This window comes from Morus notabilis, unplaced genomic scaffold (genome assembly GCF_000414095.1).
Source record: "Morus notabilis unplaced genomic scaffold, ASM41409v2 Scaffold1681, whole genome shotgun sequence".
NCBI lineage: Eukaryota > Viridiplantae > Streptophyta > Magnoliopsida > Rosales > Moraceae > Morus > Morus notabilis.
In genome coordinates, this window is record NW_010357594.1 from 3,429 (window position 1) to 22,083 (window position 18,655).

The window sequence follows — 18,655 nt, forward strand, 5'->3', positions numbered from 1 at the left end:
AAGTCATAGTCTACTTTAATTAAACACATGGTGCATTCTGTCTTTATTTCTTTTTCTTTTTTCTTTTTTATTTTGTTATTCAGTAGAGAAAATTACAAACCTATTTTTTTCCCCTTGGTACGGTAACAAGTTGTACCGATTTTTCTGTTAGGCGGTCACTCTTAGTAAAAGCCTCAAAGGTCGACGCTACCAGTACTACACCCTTCTGGAACAAAGTTTTATGACGATATTTACTTAATTAATTTATAATTAATGGATGCTCCGTGAAAAACGTGGTGAAATTCTCTCGGGTAATTTTTTTTTTAAAAAAATAAATCTCCCGTAAATTTTTACGACTACATACGTGTTTCTTTCTTTCTTTTTATTTTTCTTCCCTACAAATATATGCATGCAACTTGTATATTTTACTTGCGCGTTTTCTTTTATATATCCCGAGATCTTGCTGCCCATAATGTTGTTGTGCCCACGGTGTCTTTTTTCTTTCTTTTCTTTTTTTTTTTCCCAGTGATTTTCTTTGGTTTGCTTCCTTGCAGAAGTTTCTTCATGAGTAGTGCGTGTGTGTACTTTGATGTAAATATGTGTGTATGAAAATTTTATGTCATTTTTTATCATTTTCTGTATGTATTATTTAACACGTAGATTCTACTAAATAATAATATATTATATTAATAAAATTTACGTGTCAAATAATAAATGTAGAAAATAACAAAAAAATAACGCTAACAATTTTTATACGTGTATATACATTTAATTTAATAATTCTTTGTTTTTCACTTGCTTAAGTAACCGATGTTACGTGAGGTTCTACTTCTTAAACTCATTTTACAATTGAGTTCGTTGTGCCACTTTAAAAAATTAAAAATGAGTGATTTTTTTGGTTTATCATCTCTAGGATCGACAAAGGCCTCATATTATTGAGAGGCGGCATCGTTTTTTATAAATTATCACTTATAGTTTACTTTTATGTCACAATCACCTCTCTTTTTAGGGCTCAACGTCGTTGTTGGCCACACTTTTAATTAGGTATAAGCTCTGGTACTATAATATAACGACATGTACTTTCACTTGGTATGATATTGTCCATTTTAAATCAAAATTTACACGATTTTATTCGCAATTTCTTTTTCAATGTAATAGTCCCTTATCCCCTTTTTCGTATAACGTACGCCACATATATCTTTTTCTTCATTTTATATTGGCTAACGACAGATGAAATAAACCCATAAACTTAATTATGTGCGCACTTTGAATTCAATCTATTGATCATATATAATATGATATCTCCATCGATTAATAAACTTTATTTGTCTGTCGTTTCATTTCAATCCAAACGTTGATCAGTTTAAAAGGACAGACTAATCAATCAAAATAAAATAGGACTTATTTGTGTTTTATCAAAATTATAGTGACATTCTTTGACTGAATTTAATTACAGCAACACTTCCTATCTGAAACAATGTTAAATTTCAGTGGAAAATGTCAAAACTACCCCTATGTTAAATTTGTTATCTTTATTTTTTATTTGATTTTTTTTAATAAAAAATTGTGTTAGGATGTGTTGTAAATTTTTTTAAAGGGTTAATGTAAAAATACGTTAAAAAAAGTTAATGCATTTATTTTTTTGTATTATATTTTTTTTGTCATTAATGTTTTAAGTTTAATTTAAACTATATTTTTGTTTCATTATTAGGATAAAATTGTCCAAATTAATTTATTCTTTCAATTAAATTAATTTTCATTATAATATAGTTGGTCCTAATAATGCACCAAATATTAAATGGTTTTTAATTTTAATGTGCTAGTTTAGTGGATGGACAAAGGATTTTTAGAAAAAAATAAAAAAAGATTTGTTTTTATTAGAGTAAAAATTATAGTTATAAATGTGTAAAAATTAACTAAACTCATTTTTTATGCTAAATAAGGGTATAAACGACTTTTTTAATAGTATGTACAACTTAAAAACATTTTTTGATAAATAGAGGGGCATTTTGATTTTTTTTTTTTTTAAATTTAACGATCAAAATTAACAGTTAACTCAAGGTTCAACTAACGGTCCCATAAAAGCTGTTGGGCACCTTAATAGGAATAAGATAAGGCCTATGAGAGGCTTCAATCATCTTTTCTTGGTTAGTAGACAAAGGCCTTCTCAAAAGAATATTCAAATTATTGAGCTAGAAATGCTTCCCGTCCTCTTCCGAGCGGGGAGAGAGTGTCCGTGTAATTTTTATAAAAAGTCCGAGAGTGTTAACGTGATTAGTTTTGGTTAAGGGAGTGTCTTTATTAGTTTGACAAAATATAAGGACGTCAATGTAATAAGCTCAATAAAATAATGTAAAGCAAGTTACACATTGCCGGATTTCTTATCTTGAGTTTATTTGATCACGAAGCTGCATGCCTGTTCATAAAAGCTAAAAGGGCCAATAAAAATTCTCTCTTTGACGTATTTTGTTTTTTTTGCTAATCAAAACGCACACAAACACAAATAAAATACGATGAACCACTATTTGTTAATATTCTCTTTTTTTCTTTATGGATATTGATCGTCCAATTCTACGCAGAATGGAATCACTGCATTATAGCATGAGAAAGTTCCATGTCTTTGCCAACTCAATACTGATTCGTGATAAGAGAAGGAAAAAAAAAAAACCCATTTTGAGCACCCTGCGTTTTTCTAATTAATCAGGGTTTAATTTCAGAGAGTAACCAAAGTCTTTTAAACCCATATAATCCATTCTATGTCTAACCAATGTGTTACTTTTGTTTACACGTTCCCAACAAGAAAGACGCTTCAATTTCCAGGGATTTAATTCGCAACAAAATACGCGTTTTGCTCATCGACTTCTAAATTTTTATTGTTACACAGCTTTTTCGTTTGGTATGCTCCTCAAAGAAGTTGTGTTGTCAATAGACCAATAAAAATAATAATGGCCTTAGCAAGAAGCATGAAAAAAAATACAAAACATAATTTATTTTGCTAAGAATTCCTCTTTGCCTTTGAATATTAGGATTGAAATGTTAATGGCCTTCCACGTTTTCTGAATAATGCTCATCCATACGTCTGCTCAGGGTCATTACTTTAGCAAATAGAAGCACATTCTCAGTAAAATCTCACAAATAATTGGTCTTTCGGCTACAGAGACGTGAAGAAAAGTAACCATTAGCATAAGAGACATCAGAGTGAAGTTTCCATTGATATTGAAAGAAAGTGACACAAACTAGAGATATGCTTCTCTTTTCAGCAATCTTCCCTTTATTACGCGCCATCCACATTTTGTCTTATTTGAGAATAAACCAGTCGTCAGTGTACAGGTAATCAAATGTGTAGAAGCTACGATAACAATTACAACAAATAATAGCATTAAGTAGCACTAATCATCATGAGGGAAATAGGTTTTTGATTTTACAGAGAGATTAAATTAATAAAGTCAAGAAATTAGATTTGATTATTTTTTAGAAAATATTAAATGAGTTTGAAAAAGGAAGGTTTTAGAAACATTATCTAACTAAGAGAGAGAGAAAATATAAAATAAGCAAAAATAATCATAATACGTGGACAATGACATGCATTTTAGATTCATAGCTTACAAATGAAAAAACATATAGTGCCAATAATAAGAAAGAGATAAGGTAATTATTGGTTTTTATGGACAGTTGTATGCATTAGGTGGTATATAATCTTTGAACATTGGGTTCCTTTATTCTCAGCCTGAGTTGGAGGGTTGTAATCGAATCCTGTTTTAAAACATGGCTAACAAAAGCTAAAAATAAAGAGGGGAAACAAAAAAAAAAAAAAAAAAAAAAAGGGGAAAAAAAAAAAAAAAAAAAAAAAAAAAGGATTCCGAGTGCGAAAAGTTGATAAGAAGAAATCATGTAATTCGAAGCTAAATAAAGCTTTCCATTATAAGATTCTCTTTTTAATTGTTATTCTAAAAGATATTTAGTGATAACCCCAACCATCCTTTGTCAAACACTTTATTTACAATCAGACAATCCAATCTCTCTTTCATTAAAGTTGTGTAATGAGACGGATATAAAAAAGTTAGATTACCTAATATTGCTATATACCTAATTAATTGTGATCTTGAATACCAGCAAAATTGAAATATATATATATATATATCAAACCAAAGAAGAACCCACAATGTCCACCCACTCTATCAAATGGCACCGATAAGAGTTTGGTCACAAAATGTGGAATCATGAAAAAGCAATAATAGCTAGCCGCACACTATAAGTTTGTTGTTTGATAAGCGTCACCAAGAGATGTAAAAATATGTGAAAAGGAAACAAAAATCACAACAAGACTCAACAAATAGTTACGCCACATTTGTATTATGAAGAAGAAAAAGGTGGGAAGGCAGAGCTCACATTTTGTGTCGTTGCAGAATCACGACGGAGCGTTTGGACTTGGTGCGGGGGAGAAGAGAATACGCAACGGGCGAGTGACATGAAAATTATGAAGTGGGTTTAGGTAGATAAGTTAGGTCGAATAGTGCCGTCGGAGAATGTGTCTTGTCCCCGCCTACCTATGATTTGCTCGCTGTTATATGAAGAAATGTTATCAAGGTATATATTCTAGTGTTGCTTCTAGTCAAAGATTATTCAGGAAAAAGGTTAAATATTGTTTGGAAACTTGTAGAAAAACGAGAAACCTTTTTTTTAAAATAAAATGTTTTTTTTTATTATTATTATGGAAAAGTGTTTAAAGAGACGATTAGTGGTAGCTATTAGTCCAGGGATCCGCTTATTGAAAATTATATATATATATATATATATATATAGACACACACACACACACACACACACACGCACATTCGATTAGTGGTAGCTAAAGAGACTATTTGTGTAGGTCAATGGATGCAAAATTGAAAATAGTCTCATACTTCCATTACGAGACAATAAACCAACCTACCAAACTACTTGAAGTAAGCTCAGTATGATTAATTCAGTAAAAAAAAAAAAAAAAAAAAAATCCTCAATGTGATTAGGCTGGTGGTTGTGTTTGTCGAAGAACAACGCATCATTTGTCCGGAAACTTTTTTGTTGTTTCGGTTGAAAAACGAGATGCTATTTGTCACTTTATTAGAGAAAAAAGTGTTGTCTGTTCTTTAAAGTTTGCCGATGTTAAAGTCGGCTTCAAACTTTGCTGTTCATGTTGATAGGCAAACAAGTGGTATTATAGAGTCAGATAAGAAATTATCAATAAATTGCGACCCTTTAAAGTTTGTTAAACTAGTAAAACGACATGCTTTTTATGATAGACAAGTGTGTTTGCATAATACATCATTGTTCAAAGTTTATTGGTGTCTTGAGTTTACTCTTTCTTTTTTTTTTTTACATGGACGATCTGTAGTAGTCAGGTGGTTTTGCCGATCATAGTCGATAGTTTCTACACTTCTCATGTTTGGATTAGAGGTATTTATACGCAGCATTCTTCTAGTATTGAAGTTTTTTTTACTGATTTGTTTGTAATGCATAGTTTTTAACTACCAATAATTGCAACATCCTCTTGTTTTGAGCAAAAACTGACGAGCATATTTTCCTTTTCGTTTGTTTTGGATAGTGTACACTTTTTACTATTTGAGTATTATTTTCAGAAGAATTATACCATCTTTTTTCTCATTGTTCTATCCTCCTGAGGCAGATTCTCTTCTGAATATTTTCTCTCTTTCCATTTCAACTACATTGTTTTTATTAGATTAATACCGTGTATCTAATTTTGATATTTTCATTACTGTCGATTATATGTTTGTTATTAGTTCTGGGTGAACAAACTTGTTACTGGTTCTCTGCTCTTAGGTTTATTAGATTCAGATATTTGTATAATTTATTAGTATTGCTTTTTATATGAATAATTCTCTTGAGACTGTCTCCTTTAACCTTGTCTCATTTTGTTTCTATTATTTTCATTGTTGTAATTATTTATTTACGCAGTATCTCTCTTCTATAAAGTTTATTAGTCTCTTCTTGTAAGAGTTAAATAGTCTTTCTTATGGGAGTTTCAACAGTTCTTACTATTAATTTTCTCTTTTTTAAGTCTTTTAATATATTTGCTGCTTCAATCGTACGCCTTATCCCCTATTGTATTTCATTTAAATACACTTTTTTTCAAAATCTCTTGTTCTTCTCATATTATGCTTTCTGAAAGGTTAATTCTAACTTGAATATGTATGAATGGTTTTCGTTTAAAAGCAGTTTCATGACCTCTTCCCTCTGTTTTTACAAATAAATTTTTTTAAAGTTCCCTCCTTATACGATAACTGCCTATATTCAGTTACTCGATATCAATGTAAACGCTCAACTCTATTCAAAATAACTGCCTTCCTTCAATTAACCCCAGATTTCTGTATCGAATTTTTACAATTCAAAAAATTATTAAAAATTAAAATATAAGTTAGTTATTTCATTTTTTAAGACAACTGCCTTTATTCAGTTATCCTCAGAAATCCCTATCCAATTTTTAAACTTTAATAACTGATACTCTTCTCCGTAATATTGCGTCTATTCAAACTTTAAATGACTGTATATAGAATTGTAGATTTGAGTTTGGTTATTATTTTCCTTTTAAGTTTTTTCATTTTCTATGTATTTCAAATAAGGAGATATAGAGGTTTGCAGGGAAGGTCTAAACAACCTTCCTTTACTTCCTCAGCCAAGCAGCATTCACCTCATTAGATTATACATTTTCAACGTTTATGGTGTCAATCTTTTTATACAACTGACTGAAATTTTTAATTTTAAAGATACGTCCATCTTTTTTACCTTTTAATATTGATTTTGATTTATGTTTCTACTCTTTTATTTATAATTCTCCAATTTTTTCAGGTTCACTTTGATGTCTCTAACAACTTTTTGATCCTTGATCTTTATCATAACTTATTTCTTCTTCCAGGATAAATTTTATGTGTTGTTTTTAACATCACATGATTTATTTTTACTTGTTTCTTGAATAGAAAAGGGCATTAATGGTTAGATTTCTTTCCACCATCCATGCATCTATTTTACATACTTTCCCTCTACTCAAAAAAAAAAAAAAAAAAGGTTTACTGATTTTATTCAGACTACATACAGTTGATGTATAAATCTGCTGTCGTTTGTTTAGTAAACCGCATGCACTTCTCCGTCCAAAAATGACGAAATCACTAAAGAACGTCATGTATTATTTAAAAGTCAAATTGTCGGTTTCATACGAGACGACATGTCGTTTGTAATCCAAGCGAAAGTTCTTTTGAAAAAAAAAAAAAAAGATAAAAGAGTATTCTCTCTCCCTCTTTCCGAAGACTAGCAAGTATTTACGACTAGGCATGTTTAATTTAATAATTTCAGCATAAGATTAACAACTCTTAAAGAAGATCATGAAAATATATAGCTGTATTTGTTAATTGTCATAAAATAATAGATAACAATAGGATAAGTGAAATTAACTCCTCGAGAAATGGGGAATTTATGGAAGAGAAGAAACTAAACAAAAAAATATTACAAATCTGATTGAAAACTTGGGCGAATCCTATTACAGAACAAGAAACTTCTGGCATTAAAGAATCTGAAATCTGAACGCAAGGAACTAAAGTTTTACACGACACCAATTTTGCGGTGACGTGTGAAAAAGATCATTAACCGAACATAATTATTATTCACATTAAAAAAAAAAAAAAACCCATAAAAACTGAAAACTATGTCAGTTCCGATTACCACGTTTACTTCCGACGTCAGAAACAAGAAGTCGATTTTTTTTTTCCTTTCAAAGATTAAAAGTCGATTTGTTGTTTCCCGTGTTTTCCCAAGAAGAGCTCAAAGTTACCGACTTCGATCGTTCAACCAACCTTTAGTTCAGATTACGGTTAAGACGGAGATGGGCCGTTAATGAAAAGAGGAAAAACAAAGAGAGCTTCTTACTTTCCATTCGAATTTGCATGCTTATGGAAAGGCCAAAGATTTACCAGTCGCTCAAGCACCGCCGCGCTTTTCGAGAAATATCCAGAGAACCCAGCAGGCGTCGATGGTGGAGGGAAATCCTCAGCTGGCATTGCAAATGGTCGAATCATTTTCTCCATCGTCTCCAGTGTAAGATATGATCCCACTTCTTGAAGCCTCTCTGGACCCATTATCGGCAGTGTATGTTCTTGATGTAATGAAGCTGCCTCAATGTCGTTCTTCTGCATGCCAATAAAAGAAAAACAGAGAGCATAATTAACAAGCATGAAGATGTCTTATCAACTTTCCATCTAGAATGTCCAACTACGACGAATATTGTTGCTTTGACTGACCTCCAGAGGAGATAAATCTGCACCACGGCTAAAAGTCATCTCAATCCGGAATCTTTTTGGGTCTTCTAGAGCTACCTGCAGTTTCATTTCCACCCAAAAAAAAAAAAAAAAAAAAAAATAGCGCTCAGCATCACGACTGCATAAATATACTACAATAGAAGTATAATTGGAGACATTGTAATTGTAGAGCTAGAGCTCAGAAAACAGTCGCGTTTAATTTCAAGATCAGTCTTGAATTGGATGGGGACATCCAAACATGAGAAACCTTTCTTTTAAGAAAGGTTTCTCTGAATTGAGGAGATGAACCATTATCAGGCTGAATAGCCCCGTTTTAAAACCACTCGCACCATAGTTGCCGGATACTATGACAACCTTTTGGAGAAATTTCTGAACTGAAATGGAGATTGGTCTCACACACAGGTATTATTCATGTAATTCAAAGGACAGCTGGTCTGTATTAGCTTTAAACGTAGATTAAATCTGTCAAATTTACCAACCTCTGTGTTCTCAAACATTCTGAGCACGATGTAGCTCATATAGTCAAGCTCCTTAGTTTTGTATAAGCGCTCCAAAGCACTATGGCACACAAGGCTATCCTCTCCTTGAAGAGATTCATCCAGGTTACAATACCGGAGGACATTCATGAGAGAATGGATATGTGATTCCTGTCAATATAGGATATGCAGATTAATTAAAATTTTCTAAAGCAGATTACGTAGTTGTAGACATAAGTTGGAAAGAGCTTTTATACTCACTGATGTGAAGTAGAGGCGTGTGCGCACATGGCGTTCAGGTGTCTTTACATTTGCATACCTAAAAGAAAATATAGATGGTATATTAATGTGATGAGAATCAGTTATAGCTTAGAGATGTAGTAATAATGGGAAAAAGGCTTGAATATTCACTTTGGATCCAGGCGGTATTTGGTCTCCTTGTCATCGTCATCATCCTGGTCCATCGATATGTCACTTGTAGTGCTAGATCTTCTCATGTCATCATTCTTAGTTTTAACCTTTAATATATCGTTAGTGCTTGATCTTTTCATGTCATCATTCGTACTGTAGAACTTGGAAGGATACTCCACATCATCCTTTTCCGACGACAAATCTGAATTTTGATCGTGATTACTCTTTAGCTCAGCAACACTGATGGCTTCTTCCCGAGTGTTTCTCAGATCAATCAGAATCTTACCCAACAGACGTCGAGCAATCTGAAATGCAGGACATACAGTCAAGGTAGGAATGAAACAAATTGAGACACTAATCCATAATCAAAGATGTTTTGTTTTGGAGCACCAGAAACAAACTGAGAAGAGGATAAGATAGCAGGAAGCTACCTTTGAGCCAATCTTGAGCTTTTGCTTTGGATTGATTCCGTACTCATTTGGGATGACACCATCTGCAAGTAACTGAAATAGCAATACAATGAAAGTGGTTCAGACCAAACATTTACCGAAATAGACCTGATCCCTCAAAACAACAGCTCATATGTACACAAATACGCTAGAGGCAAGATACAAGTAGTTCCTTTCCAAAAGTTGCTAACACCCTCGGTATTCAGTACTATGGGGAAATTTTCTTTTTTGATCTCTCTCGCTAGAAGTGTTTGAAGACTGCTTTTTTTTTTTCCTTTTCTATTCATGAAAGAGGAACTTCTCCTCACAGTCTGACAAATTCTGTACCTGAGCCACTTTGAAGAGCTCATCCAAGCCTTCTAAATTAAGATGTGCATTGTGCAAAAGATCATACCTGGAAAACACATACATCACATTCAGATGAGGAAAATAAGATTTTATAATCCCATAATATTCTTTGTAATGGCATGTTATGTATAATGAATCATAAAAAGCAGATCAGATTGTTTAATGCTATTCGTAATTGATTGCAGCAAATCAGAGTGTTTAATGTTATTCATAATTGATTGCAGCAAATCAAATTGTTTAATGTTATACATAATTGATTGCCATTGGACATAGGACAGGTAAAGTTGGGACCTGAGCTGCCTTTTTTTTTTTTTTTGGCTTGATGATTATGACCTTGCACTGGCAGAAGAAATATATTTCAAATCAAGACCTAAAGAGTAGAGGGCAGAGGTGAGGAGATGCAACGGAATTAGAAGACGAAGCACGGCAGCACTAGATTATAAAGAATGAGATAATATGAGGACAAACATGCAAGCCAGACGAGAATATTTCCAGCAGCAGACGGGTGAGTAACACATAAGAAACTGTTAAACAATAGGATTTTTAAAAGCCTAGCATCCTAACATGATAATACCAGGCGACTTACTTGCATGAGTCGTAGACATCCGGAATTTGTGTGATGTCAAACCGCCTGCAAGTAAACCCACAAATCGGAGGTAAGCACTTGAAATAAATTCTCTCATTTTTATATAACAATTTTGCTTTCTTTTTTACTTCAACAAAAACTAAATAGAAACAAGTAGTTTATCTCAAGATTCACAAAAATTAAGTAATAAACAAAATTTAAATACTCAAAATTGCTAAAATCTGTCCAATGTCCAAAACCATTCCTAGGTTTAAAAGAATCCATGAATCTGTCGTACATTTCATGTATCAAAGAAATATAACGCAATCATTCAAGCCAATCCACATCCAGTACAGCCAAGTAATAGAAATGGGAAATACTCACACTTTTCGTTCGTTATACAAGTCTCTTTCAAGCTTTCTCCAGCGAGCATACATCAAAAGAAATCCTTCACTACCACATGGTAACCCAGCAGCAATACGGTCAACATCAATATTAGTCTTGCCAAGGGCCTTTGCTTGATCATAAGGGGGAATCACATCATAAGCGCTGGACTCAATAAATTCTTCATCTTCATCCTTGGCTAGCAATCTCACTTGTTCTGTAACCTTCTTAGTAAGCTCGACCTATTCATTGAAAAGGATTATTTTAGTATCCACTTAATGCGTGTTGACATTCAATGGTATACTAGAGATAATGTTGTGCACGCGCGCGCATGTTATTCACTTTTACATCCTACACCAATCTAATAGCAATTTAATAGATTCTGTTGTGCAGGATGATTATAAAAGGAAAGAAAAGGGGGCAATTTTGGTTTTGTTAACTCAATGTGATTACCAGTTTGGGTAGAAGTTCAAAAGCATTTGATGGAAGGCCAGCTCCATCCATCATCCATAAAGGTGATCCATTGCTATCAACTGTCTTTGCACCAGAAGTTATAATCTCATTAAGCCTTTCCTGCAAATTATAATGCGGAAAGAAAAAAATCACTACCTGGGACAAGAACATACAATGAAATCCTTCTTAAAAAAAAAAAAAAAAAAAACCTGAGGAAATAAGCAAGAAAACCTTGGCTTCTTTTATCTCAACACTGGCATTGTCAAGTCCATCCAACATAGATGAGTCCTTACTCACAAGAGAGACCTTCAAAAATATGATAGTCAGTCATAAAACCATAACTTTCAAAAGCATTCAAGACTCTCTCAAGGAAAAAGCTGACCAGGATTGGCGTTAGCTGTCCCTCTAGATCAAGGAGGCCTTTGGCAAATGCAGCTGCGGACATCTGTTGACAATTACATTGTTAATAATGCTGCTCCTTAATGATGCTGAAGTCAATAATTACGTGTATAAACAAAAGAAAATAGGCCAAATTTTGGAGAACAGACGAATAGAACAAGAAGAAAAAGTGATGCAAGTATTGCTGCAATTATACCTGCACACGGCCCTCATCAGAACTGTAGATTTTAAGATCATGACGATATGTACTATGGAGGCGAAGCAGGCCAGTTCCTTCACCTGCTATATTTTATAAACTCATTATGAAAGTACCCTAAAGATTTAACATGAGATTTTATACTGAATCTAAATCATGATATTCAGGAATCTGGATGTCTACAGAATGTCACTTTGCAAGAAAAGCTAGTCATAGACATTTTTTTTAGGAGATATGTTCAAGCAAATGGATTTTGTCTATTATAGTGAAAAGAATTATGGCAGTAACCTGGATACATATTGTTTCTGAAATATCTACCAAGTTCTTCAGCCTGAAAATTTACGAGAGAAAATAAAAGTAAGAAACAGAAGTTGAATACATAATAACAAATAAGACTGACCCAAAAGTAATAGGTCACACCTGTTTTCTTCCTGCATGTGTAAGGACACCCCCGTATTTAAGAACCATTAGGGCTTCAACAGGCCGTTCTTCCTCACCTTCACCATTAGCTTTTGCTACTTTGACCCATTTTAGTGGCTTAAGTTGAACCTTTCTATAAATTCCAGAGAAATGTCCGCCCTGAAATATATTTGGGACAATGACGATACAAAATGATAAGAGCCAGTGCAATGGTACATAGAATTAATGCAGGACTCAACCTCATACATATATTATCTATACACTTGGACCATTTGGCCTGGATACTTTCAACGAAAAACGCTGTCTGAAATTATCACAAAACCTCTTCGAGGACAGCTTTAACTTGACGAAGCTTTTCAGCATGCTCAAAGTCTTCTGCTTCACTGTCACTTTCTCGACCTGGCCTGTAAAATGTAGAGAGTCACCAATCACATAGAACAACTAAACTTTAATACAAAAATCAAGTATGACTAGGCCATGCAACATTACTAAATTATAACAAGGAGAATGAAAAAAATAATCGAAAAAGACAATCAACAAAGCAGTGAAAAGTTAAAAAGAAACTAATATAAGTAACTTGAGAGTACCTAGTACGAGGAACAAGCATCCGAGTGGCATCTAGCAGATCTTGCAACTGCACAGCACTTTTCAGTTTCGTCTACAAGAAAAGAACCAAAATCTCGTGGTTAGAACTATACAATATCATTAGCAAAACAAAAGGAAAAGACGTCAAGAAACTAAAAGGAGTTGCTAATCACTTCAGATCTAGGCCTTCCTCCATTGTACTTTAACATCAAGTTTAGCAACTTTTCTTCAGTGACTTTCAGCTTCACCTTTTGCTTTGGAGTTCTATCACCACTGCCAAAAACATAAAAAGGCTAAGAATGGAAAAGAGTATCATTCCATTAGAGAGAGAGAGAGAGAGATATGACATACTGGCGAATGATGGCGATTACACATCGCAACTCAGCTTGCCCAAATGTACCAATGATTCCACTTCCTTGGCGAGTTAACCCCTCAGAAGGTTGGCTTGGTTCGTTAGTTTTCCATGGTAAAGTTGGTGGAATTGCTGAAGAAAGATGAGGAGCTTTAGCATCTAAAAGCATCTTCCTAAGCACACAAGCAGCATCATCATAATACCTGAACCAGGAAAAATAAATATGCTCTTGTCAGAAGAAGGAAAAACTAAAAGGAAATGATTCATAAGAATTACGGTACTTAAACTTTCAGGTTGAAAGGAAATATAAGACAGCAATATCATGACAGGGATTGATGAAATTAGGCATGACAACCATAAGACCACGAAATATGAGCTATTTGATTAACACAAATCTAAAAAAGCATTACTTGTAAGAGTTCTTCACAAAGCTCCACCCGTTCACATCACAAACATAGGAGCGTCCCTCACAACGCAAGAGATCAAATCCACAAACCTGCATGAAAAATGAAAATAAGTCAAGAATTAATAACCAGCAATTAGGAAATGAGATGATTAAAAAAGAAATGTACAGTGACCAATTAGCCCCGCACTCTAGCTAAATTCATTGAATCAAGGCTATATAATTCCAAGTAGAAAAAAATCACAGCACATTCAAGGCTTACTTGTTAATGCTGTAACTATAGGTAAAGTAAATAAATAATAGAATAGAAATCCCAGGATATTTAAGGCCAACACAACGATTTCATACAATAAACACGAGCAGGCAAATGGCTAACTGATACAAGCATAAAAAATGATAAAAAAGGCAAAAGTTCTTATAGATAATAAAATGCCTAGTAACAAGAAACAGAATGTGTTGTGCCAAATAAAAATGACATACCGCTTGTCTGAATGCCATACAGACTTCTCTTGACATTTGCTTCTCCATAGGTGTCAATAAAACAGGATATCGTACCTGTCAATAGAAATAACAAACATATGTTTCAAGTGTCTTTCGACTCGTCCTGACCAAAAATTTTAGTTCACTCCAGCAACTCCTGCTTGCTGTAGAATATGCAGTGTAATACATAGTTACTATAAGCAGCTCAAACATCAACAGTTTAGGACAGATAACTAGTCACCAGCTCAACCAGTGCACCACTAGTCAAATCAGATAATGAAAAAAATTTGTTAAAGTAACAAACATATCTGATAATCCCAGAGGTGCTGAAATTATGCTCTAGGCGTCTATGAGACACATCTCTTAGATGCAGCCATGCAGGAGATGGTAGATAAGTTATAAGCTATAACATAATGGCTAATAAATAACAGAAGTACAAAAAACTAAGAATGATGGACCAGAGAAAGGGATTACATGTAGTACTTACTTCCTTGCCATCGGGGTTTCTCATGACAACACCATCGACAACAGGAGACTTCCTTGCCTCAGCATGTGCATATTCGGGACCAACTGTGTATACCTGTGACAAGATGCAAGGATTTAATTGTAGATACAAAAGAAAAACAAATGATTGCATTGAAGTTAATGCACCAGGCAAAAGATAGAGAGAATCTGCCTTTGTCTGCTAGACTGCTATACAATTCACGAAACAAAAATTCATTATCGAGTAATATAGACCAAAACTATATAACCTTGACATCTGTTCCTCCAGTTGGCATGAATTCCTCATATATATAGGAGCCTTCACGTCTCACTCTTCTAACCTCTGGATGGAACTCACTAGAACGATTGCCAACCTGAAACGAAAAGTGGTAGCATATGTAAATGGATATGGATAAGCACCAGACCTTATCACCGCTGAGCAGCTAACCAAGTTGAAATCAGAATACATCTCCTAGCATTCCTAAATGTCATTTCACAAACATGTCACAAATAGAGCATGAGGCAAAATCTCTACTGAACCTTTCAAACCATCCATACCTCCTTAAGAACACATTTTGGTTGCACACTGCTATGACTTATATGCCAACGGATTCGGAAAAACACAAGCCTGAACTAACAAAAAATTATTATGATTGGTTTAGGGAGGCAGCAAGCATCAACCAACCTTCTTGGGAGAAAAAATGGCTACCATATTTGGAAAGATATCATGGTTTTCTTAAAAATTGTCATTCCACAAGAACGTTAGAGCCTCTTCAGTAGAAGAACCACCTAAGACTAAGGATGCTCTATGTGATTTTATCTTACTCCATATGACACGAAAAAATAAATGGAAATCATAGAGCTGACCTTTCTAAATAATTCCTTCATTCCTCCTCCTGCTGAGCTAGGGTAGTATATCATTATACTATGATCATCCCCTTCAACAAAGCATGAGACAAACTCATATCAACACTAGAGAAAAAGCAATATTTGCATATTGATGTAAATCTTAAAGCCGTCAACTCCATAAATTGAAGAAGAAAATGACAGGAAATTGACACTAAAGGCAATTTTGTCCATATAATACAAGAAAAAAAGTTTGGCAACAATCAGATGAAGCATCATCAGATGAATAGCATACCGTGAACAGGCTTTTCCACAAAAGGTTTCCAAAAACGCTCATTGTGGACCTCAACAAAGTCTTCTTCCTCAACAAAATAGTCCAGTTCTTGACGAGGCACCTCCCTATTTACAAGGGCATATCTTGGAACAGGAATTCCAAACATTTCAAGACGCTTGAGCCAAACAAGATTAAGGTATTAGATGATGTAAAGGAGATAAAGTAGTTTGATAGATGATGTAAAGGAGATGAAAATATAAACAGAAACAACAAGCAGAGAAGCTTGGCTAAAAGTACAAGCTCTCAACGTTTGAAATTGCTATTCACAAAACACTTTTGCTTAAGCGTAGTAGTCTCAACATAAGGACGTATTCAGATATAAGAAGAACCAATACATGCATGCAGCATGGAGCTTATAAATTTTCTTTTTGGGCCAATTATCTCTCTCTCTCTCTCTTCCCATCTCTTTAATTTTAACCTTTAATTGAGCTGTTTATCTAACCAAAAAAGACTGAGGAGACTTACAGTGTTCTGAGCAATGATCACAAAAATACTAGGAAACAACATGAAAACTGCAATCATCAAATGGAAATGCCAACAAGAAGTTGAAAGTTCACGCACATACCTCATATACCTTCCTTCGGTCATGAAGCAGGTGTTGTGGCTCCAGCTCATTGACAAGGAAAGGTCTGGATCAGAGATGAAGTTAATACAGGACCAAAAAAAAAAAAAAACCACAACCCTCCTACTATTTGAATACTAAAGGGTCGTGAAAAATTTAACAGGTTCTAAAAAATAGTTACAAGAACTACTGAATAATAATAACAAAATAGCAAATAAATGAGACAAAAATATTTCTTTCATTTATTCTAAGAGCCAAGCAAACACCTAATTTCCATTATATTGCCCAACCCCCAACGCGTGCCTTTTTTCTTGTTCACCAACAATCCTTAAAACAATTAATTGAATGCTCCTTTTCTGGAAGTAAATTGAACTCGGAGAGGAATTTCATGGATCTATTAGAAACTGAGAGGCATCTTCAGGAATAGTTTTCTTGATATTAGATGGATAACTCTTCACTAGCTATTTCTGACTGAAAATGATACATTTATGAATCTACTGGAACGAGAACATAATAAATTCAAATTCTTACTTTCTTAAAGCAGCATATGCTTCGGCCTTCTCAAGAGGATATCCAGTGGAATAGAAGGCAATCAAGCAATCACATATAGGCCAGCTGAAACAACATGAATCAAACAGTCACAAGCCACCAACACCAAAATGTCTGCTATAGCTCTCCCATGTCGTACATGCTACACAACAGACTACAGTCATTTTCACACTGTTGCTAGCATTTCTTTACAGGAAAAAAAGAATTTTGAGACACAATCATAGACATGAGCTAACTCCTTTTGATTAAATACATTGTCGTAAAACTGTACGATCCTAAAAAAGACGCAAACAAAGATTGATCATCACGCTTCACCTAATTATGTGAAAATGTACCTTTCTATTGGATCTTCAAGAATGACCTTGTCTCCGAAATGTATTATCTATCAGAACAGACACAAGAGAACTATAAGAAAGTTGTTCAAACTAACGTGATTTCAGAATCTCAACTGATTTCACAATCCAAACAAAATCTGCATCTAAATTTGCTCAGAAAACAGAATTATAAATCAAGAACCATATAAAAGAGCACGCACTCAGCACGAATCAGATCAAAACGAACATCTACCTCAAATTCACCAAATGCCTGTAATCTATCAAGGATCTGTTTCATTGGCGCCGAGAACATCTACATTCAGCGAAGAGATTAGCTCTACATATGCACATTCATACGCGAGTGCAATGTGTTTTGGACTAAAATGAAAGAAAAAAATAAAAATAAATATAAAAAGTGTAGTAGAACAAGAAGAACCTCGGGACCACTTTTCACCTTCTTTTCCATCACGCATACTCCAATCGTGATTTTCTTCCCAACATCTCCGTCCTCCTCCATTTCTGTCCCTAAAACCACAGAATCTGAATCCAATCTCCTTCGTCAGTAAGGCTTCCACAGCTCAAATCCAGTTCAAAAACAAAACAACAAGCTCAACCTCATCAGCGATTCACCGCCATTGATGATCGCGTAAAGCCCTTCGAAACGCATACAAATACAAATATACAATACTTCTGATACACAAACAAGTGTGTATATATGTATATATGTATATATAATATGAGTGTAATGCATGTAGCGAAAGCAGAGGAGATAAATACCGGAAAAGAAAAGCAAATCTGACGAAGCTCGGACCACCGACTCGGATAGGAGAGAGAAAGTATGGAGGCGAGTCACGGAAAAAAGATCAGAGGAGGAGAGAGAAAGTGTGAGGAGCGTTAGGAGCCAGAGGAAAATCCGCGAAAATAATAATTGTGTATTTATATTTATATATATGCGTAAGGGCGGTGTTTGGAGATGAAGATTTTTGGATTCTGGAATATGCAGGTAAAAGGGAATGTGATTTTCTTGACGTGGAAAGGTGTTCTAAGGATTTTGGATTATCTTGATTGTTGGCGTCTGCGTCAGTATGGCCTCCTCGACTTGAAGACTTGGATGTGTCTCATTTGTTTGTTTCTTTTCTTTTAGGCTTTTCTGGTACCCAAAAACTGTCATCAAGATTCAAGAGTATAATAATATATGGTCAAAGTGTATAGTGAAATTTCTTGGGTCAATACTAAATTAATTAAATTGGTTGGAACTTGGATGTCTAGCGTTGAGATCTACCTGACAATGGTCCAGCATTTTCTCATGATTTTCCAGCTTGAGTAATTTAAGTCATTCTGCTACATGCGCATATTACTGT

The 18,655-nt window shown here is 34.2% G+C and overlaps 1 protein-coding gene across 4 annotated transcripts; it reads right to left on the bottom strand.

The window, feature by feature from the left end:
* Window positions 1-7,374: 7,374 nt before the first annotated feature.
* On the bottom strand, window positions 7,375-18,259 carry LOC21385658 (inositol hexakisphosphate and diphosphoinositol-pentakisphosphate kinase VIP2). 4 transcript variants are annotated; one of them, XM_024172187.1, is made up of 31 exons: window positions 18,072-18,259; window positions 17,749-17,834; window positions 17,548-17,607; window positions 17,316-17,362; window positions 16,963-17,046; window positions 16,435-16,498; window positions 15,831-15,984; window positions 15,557-15,627; window positions 14,959-15,063; window positions 14,694-14,786; window positions 14,207-14,281; window positions 13,734-13,819; window positions 13,323-13,526; window positions 13,145-13,244; window positions 12,974-13,044; window positions 12,709-12,790; window positions 12,387-12,545; window positions 12,255-12,297; window positions 11,967-12,052; window positions 11,754-11,816; window positions 11,603-11,677; window positions 11,372-11,491; window positions 10,919-11,160; window positions 10,556-10,600; window positions 9,949-10,015; window positions 9,604-9,675; window positions 9,173-9,477; window positions 9,023-9,080; window positions 8,765-8,932; window positions 8,268-8,342; window positions 7,375-8,156 (listed from the first exon to the last, which is right to left on the bottom strand). In XM_024172187.1, exons 2-31 carry the CDS (start codon window positions 17,809-17,811, stop codon window positions 7,893-7,895), a joined length of 3,201 nt encoding a protein of 1,066 aa, XP_024027955.1. In that variant the 5' UTR covers window positions 17,812-17,834; window positions 18,072-18,259; the 3' UTR covers window positions 7,375-7,892. The 4 variants fall into 4 exon arrangements, with proteins under 4 accessions (XP_024027955.1, XP_024027953.1, XP_024027948.1 ...); XM_024172185.1 differs by having other exon boundaries at window positions 11,967-12,049; window positions 17,731-17,834; XM_024172180.1 differs by having other exon boundaries at window positions 17,731-17,834.
* Between the last annotated feature and the right edge of the window lie 396 nt (window positions 18,260-18,655).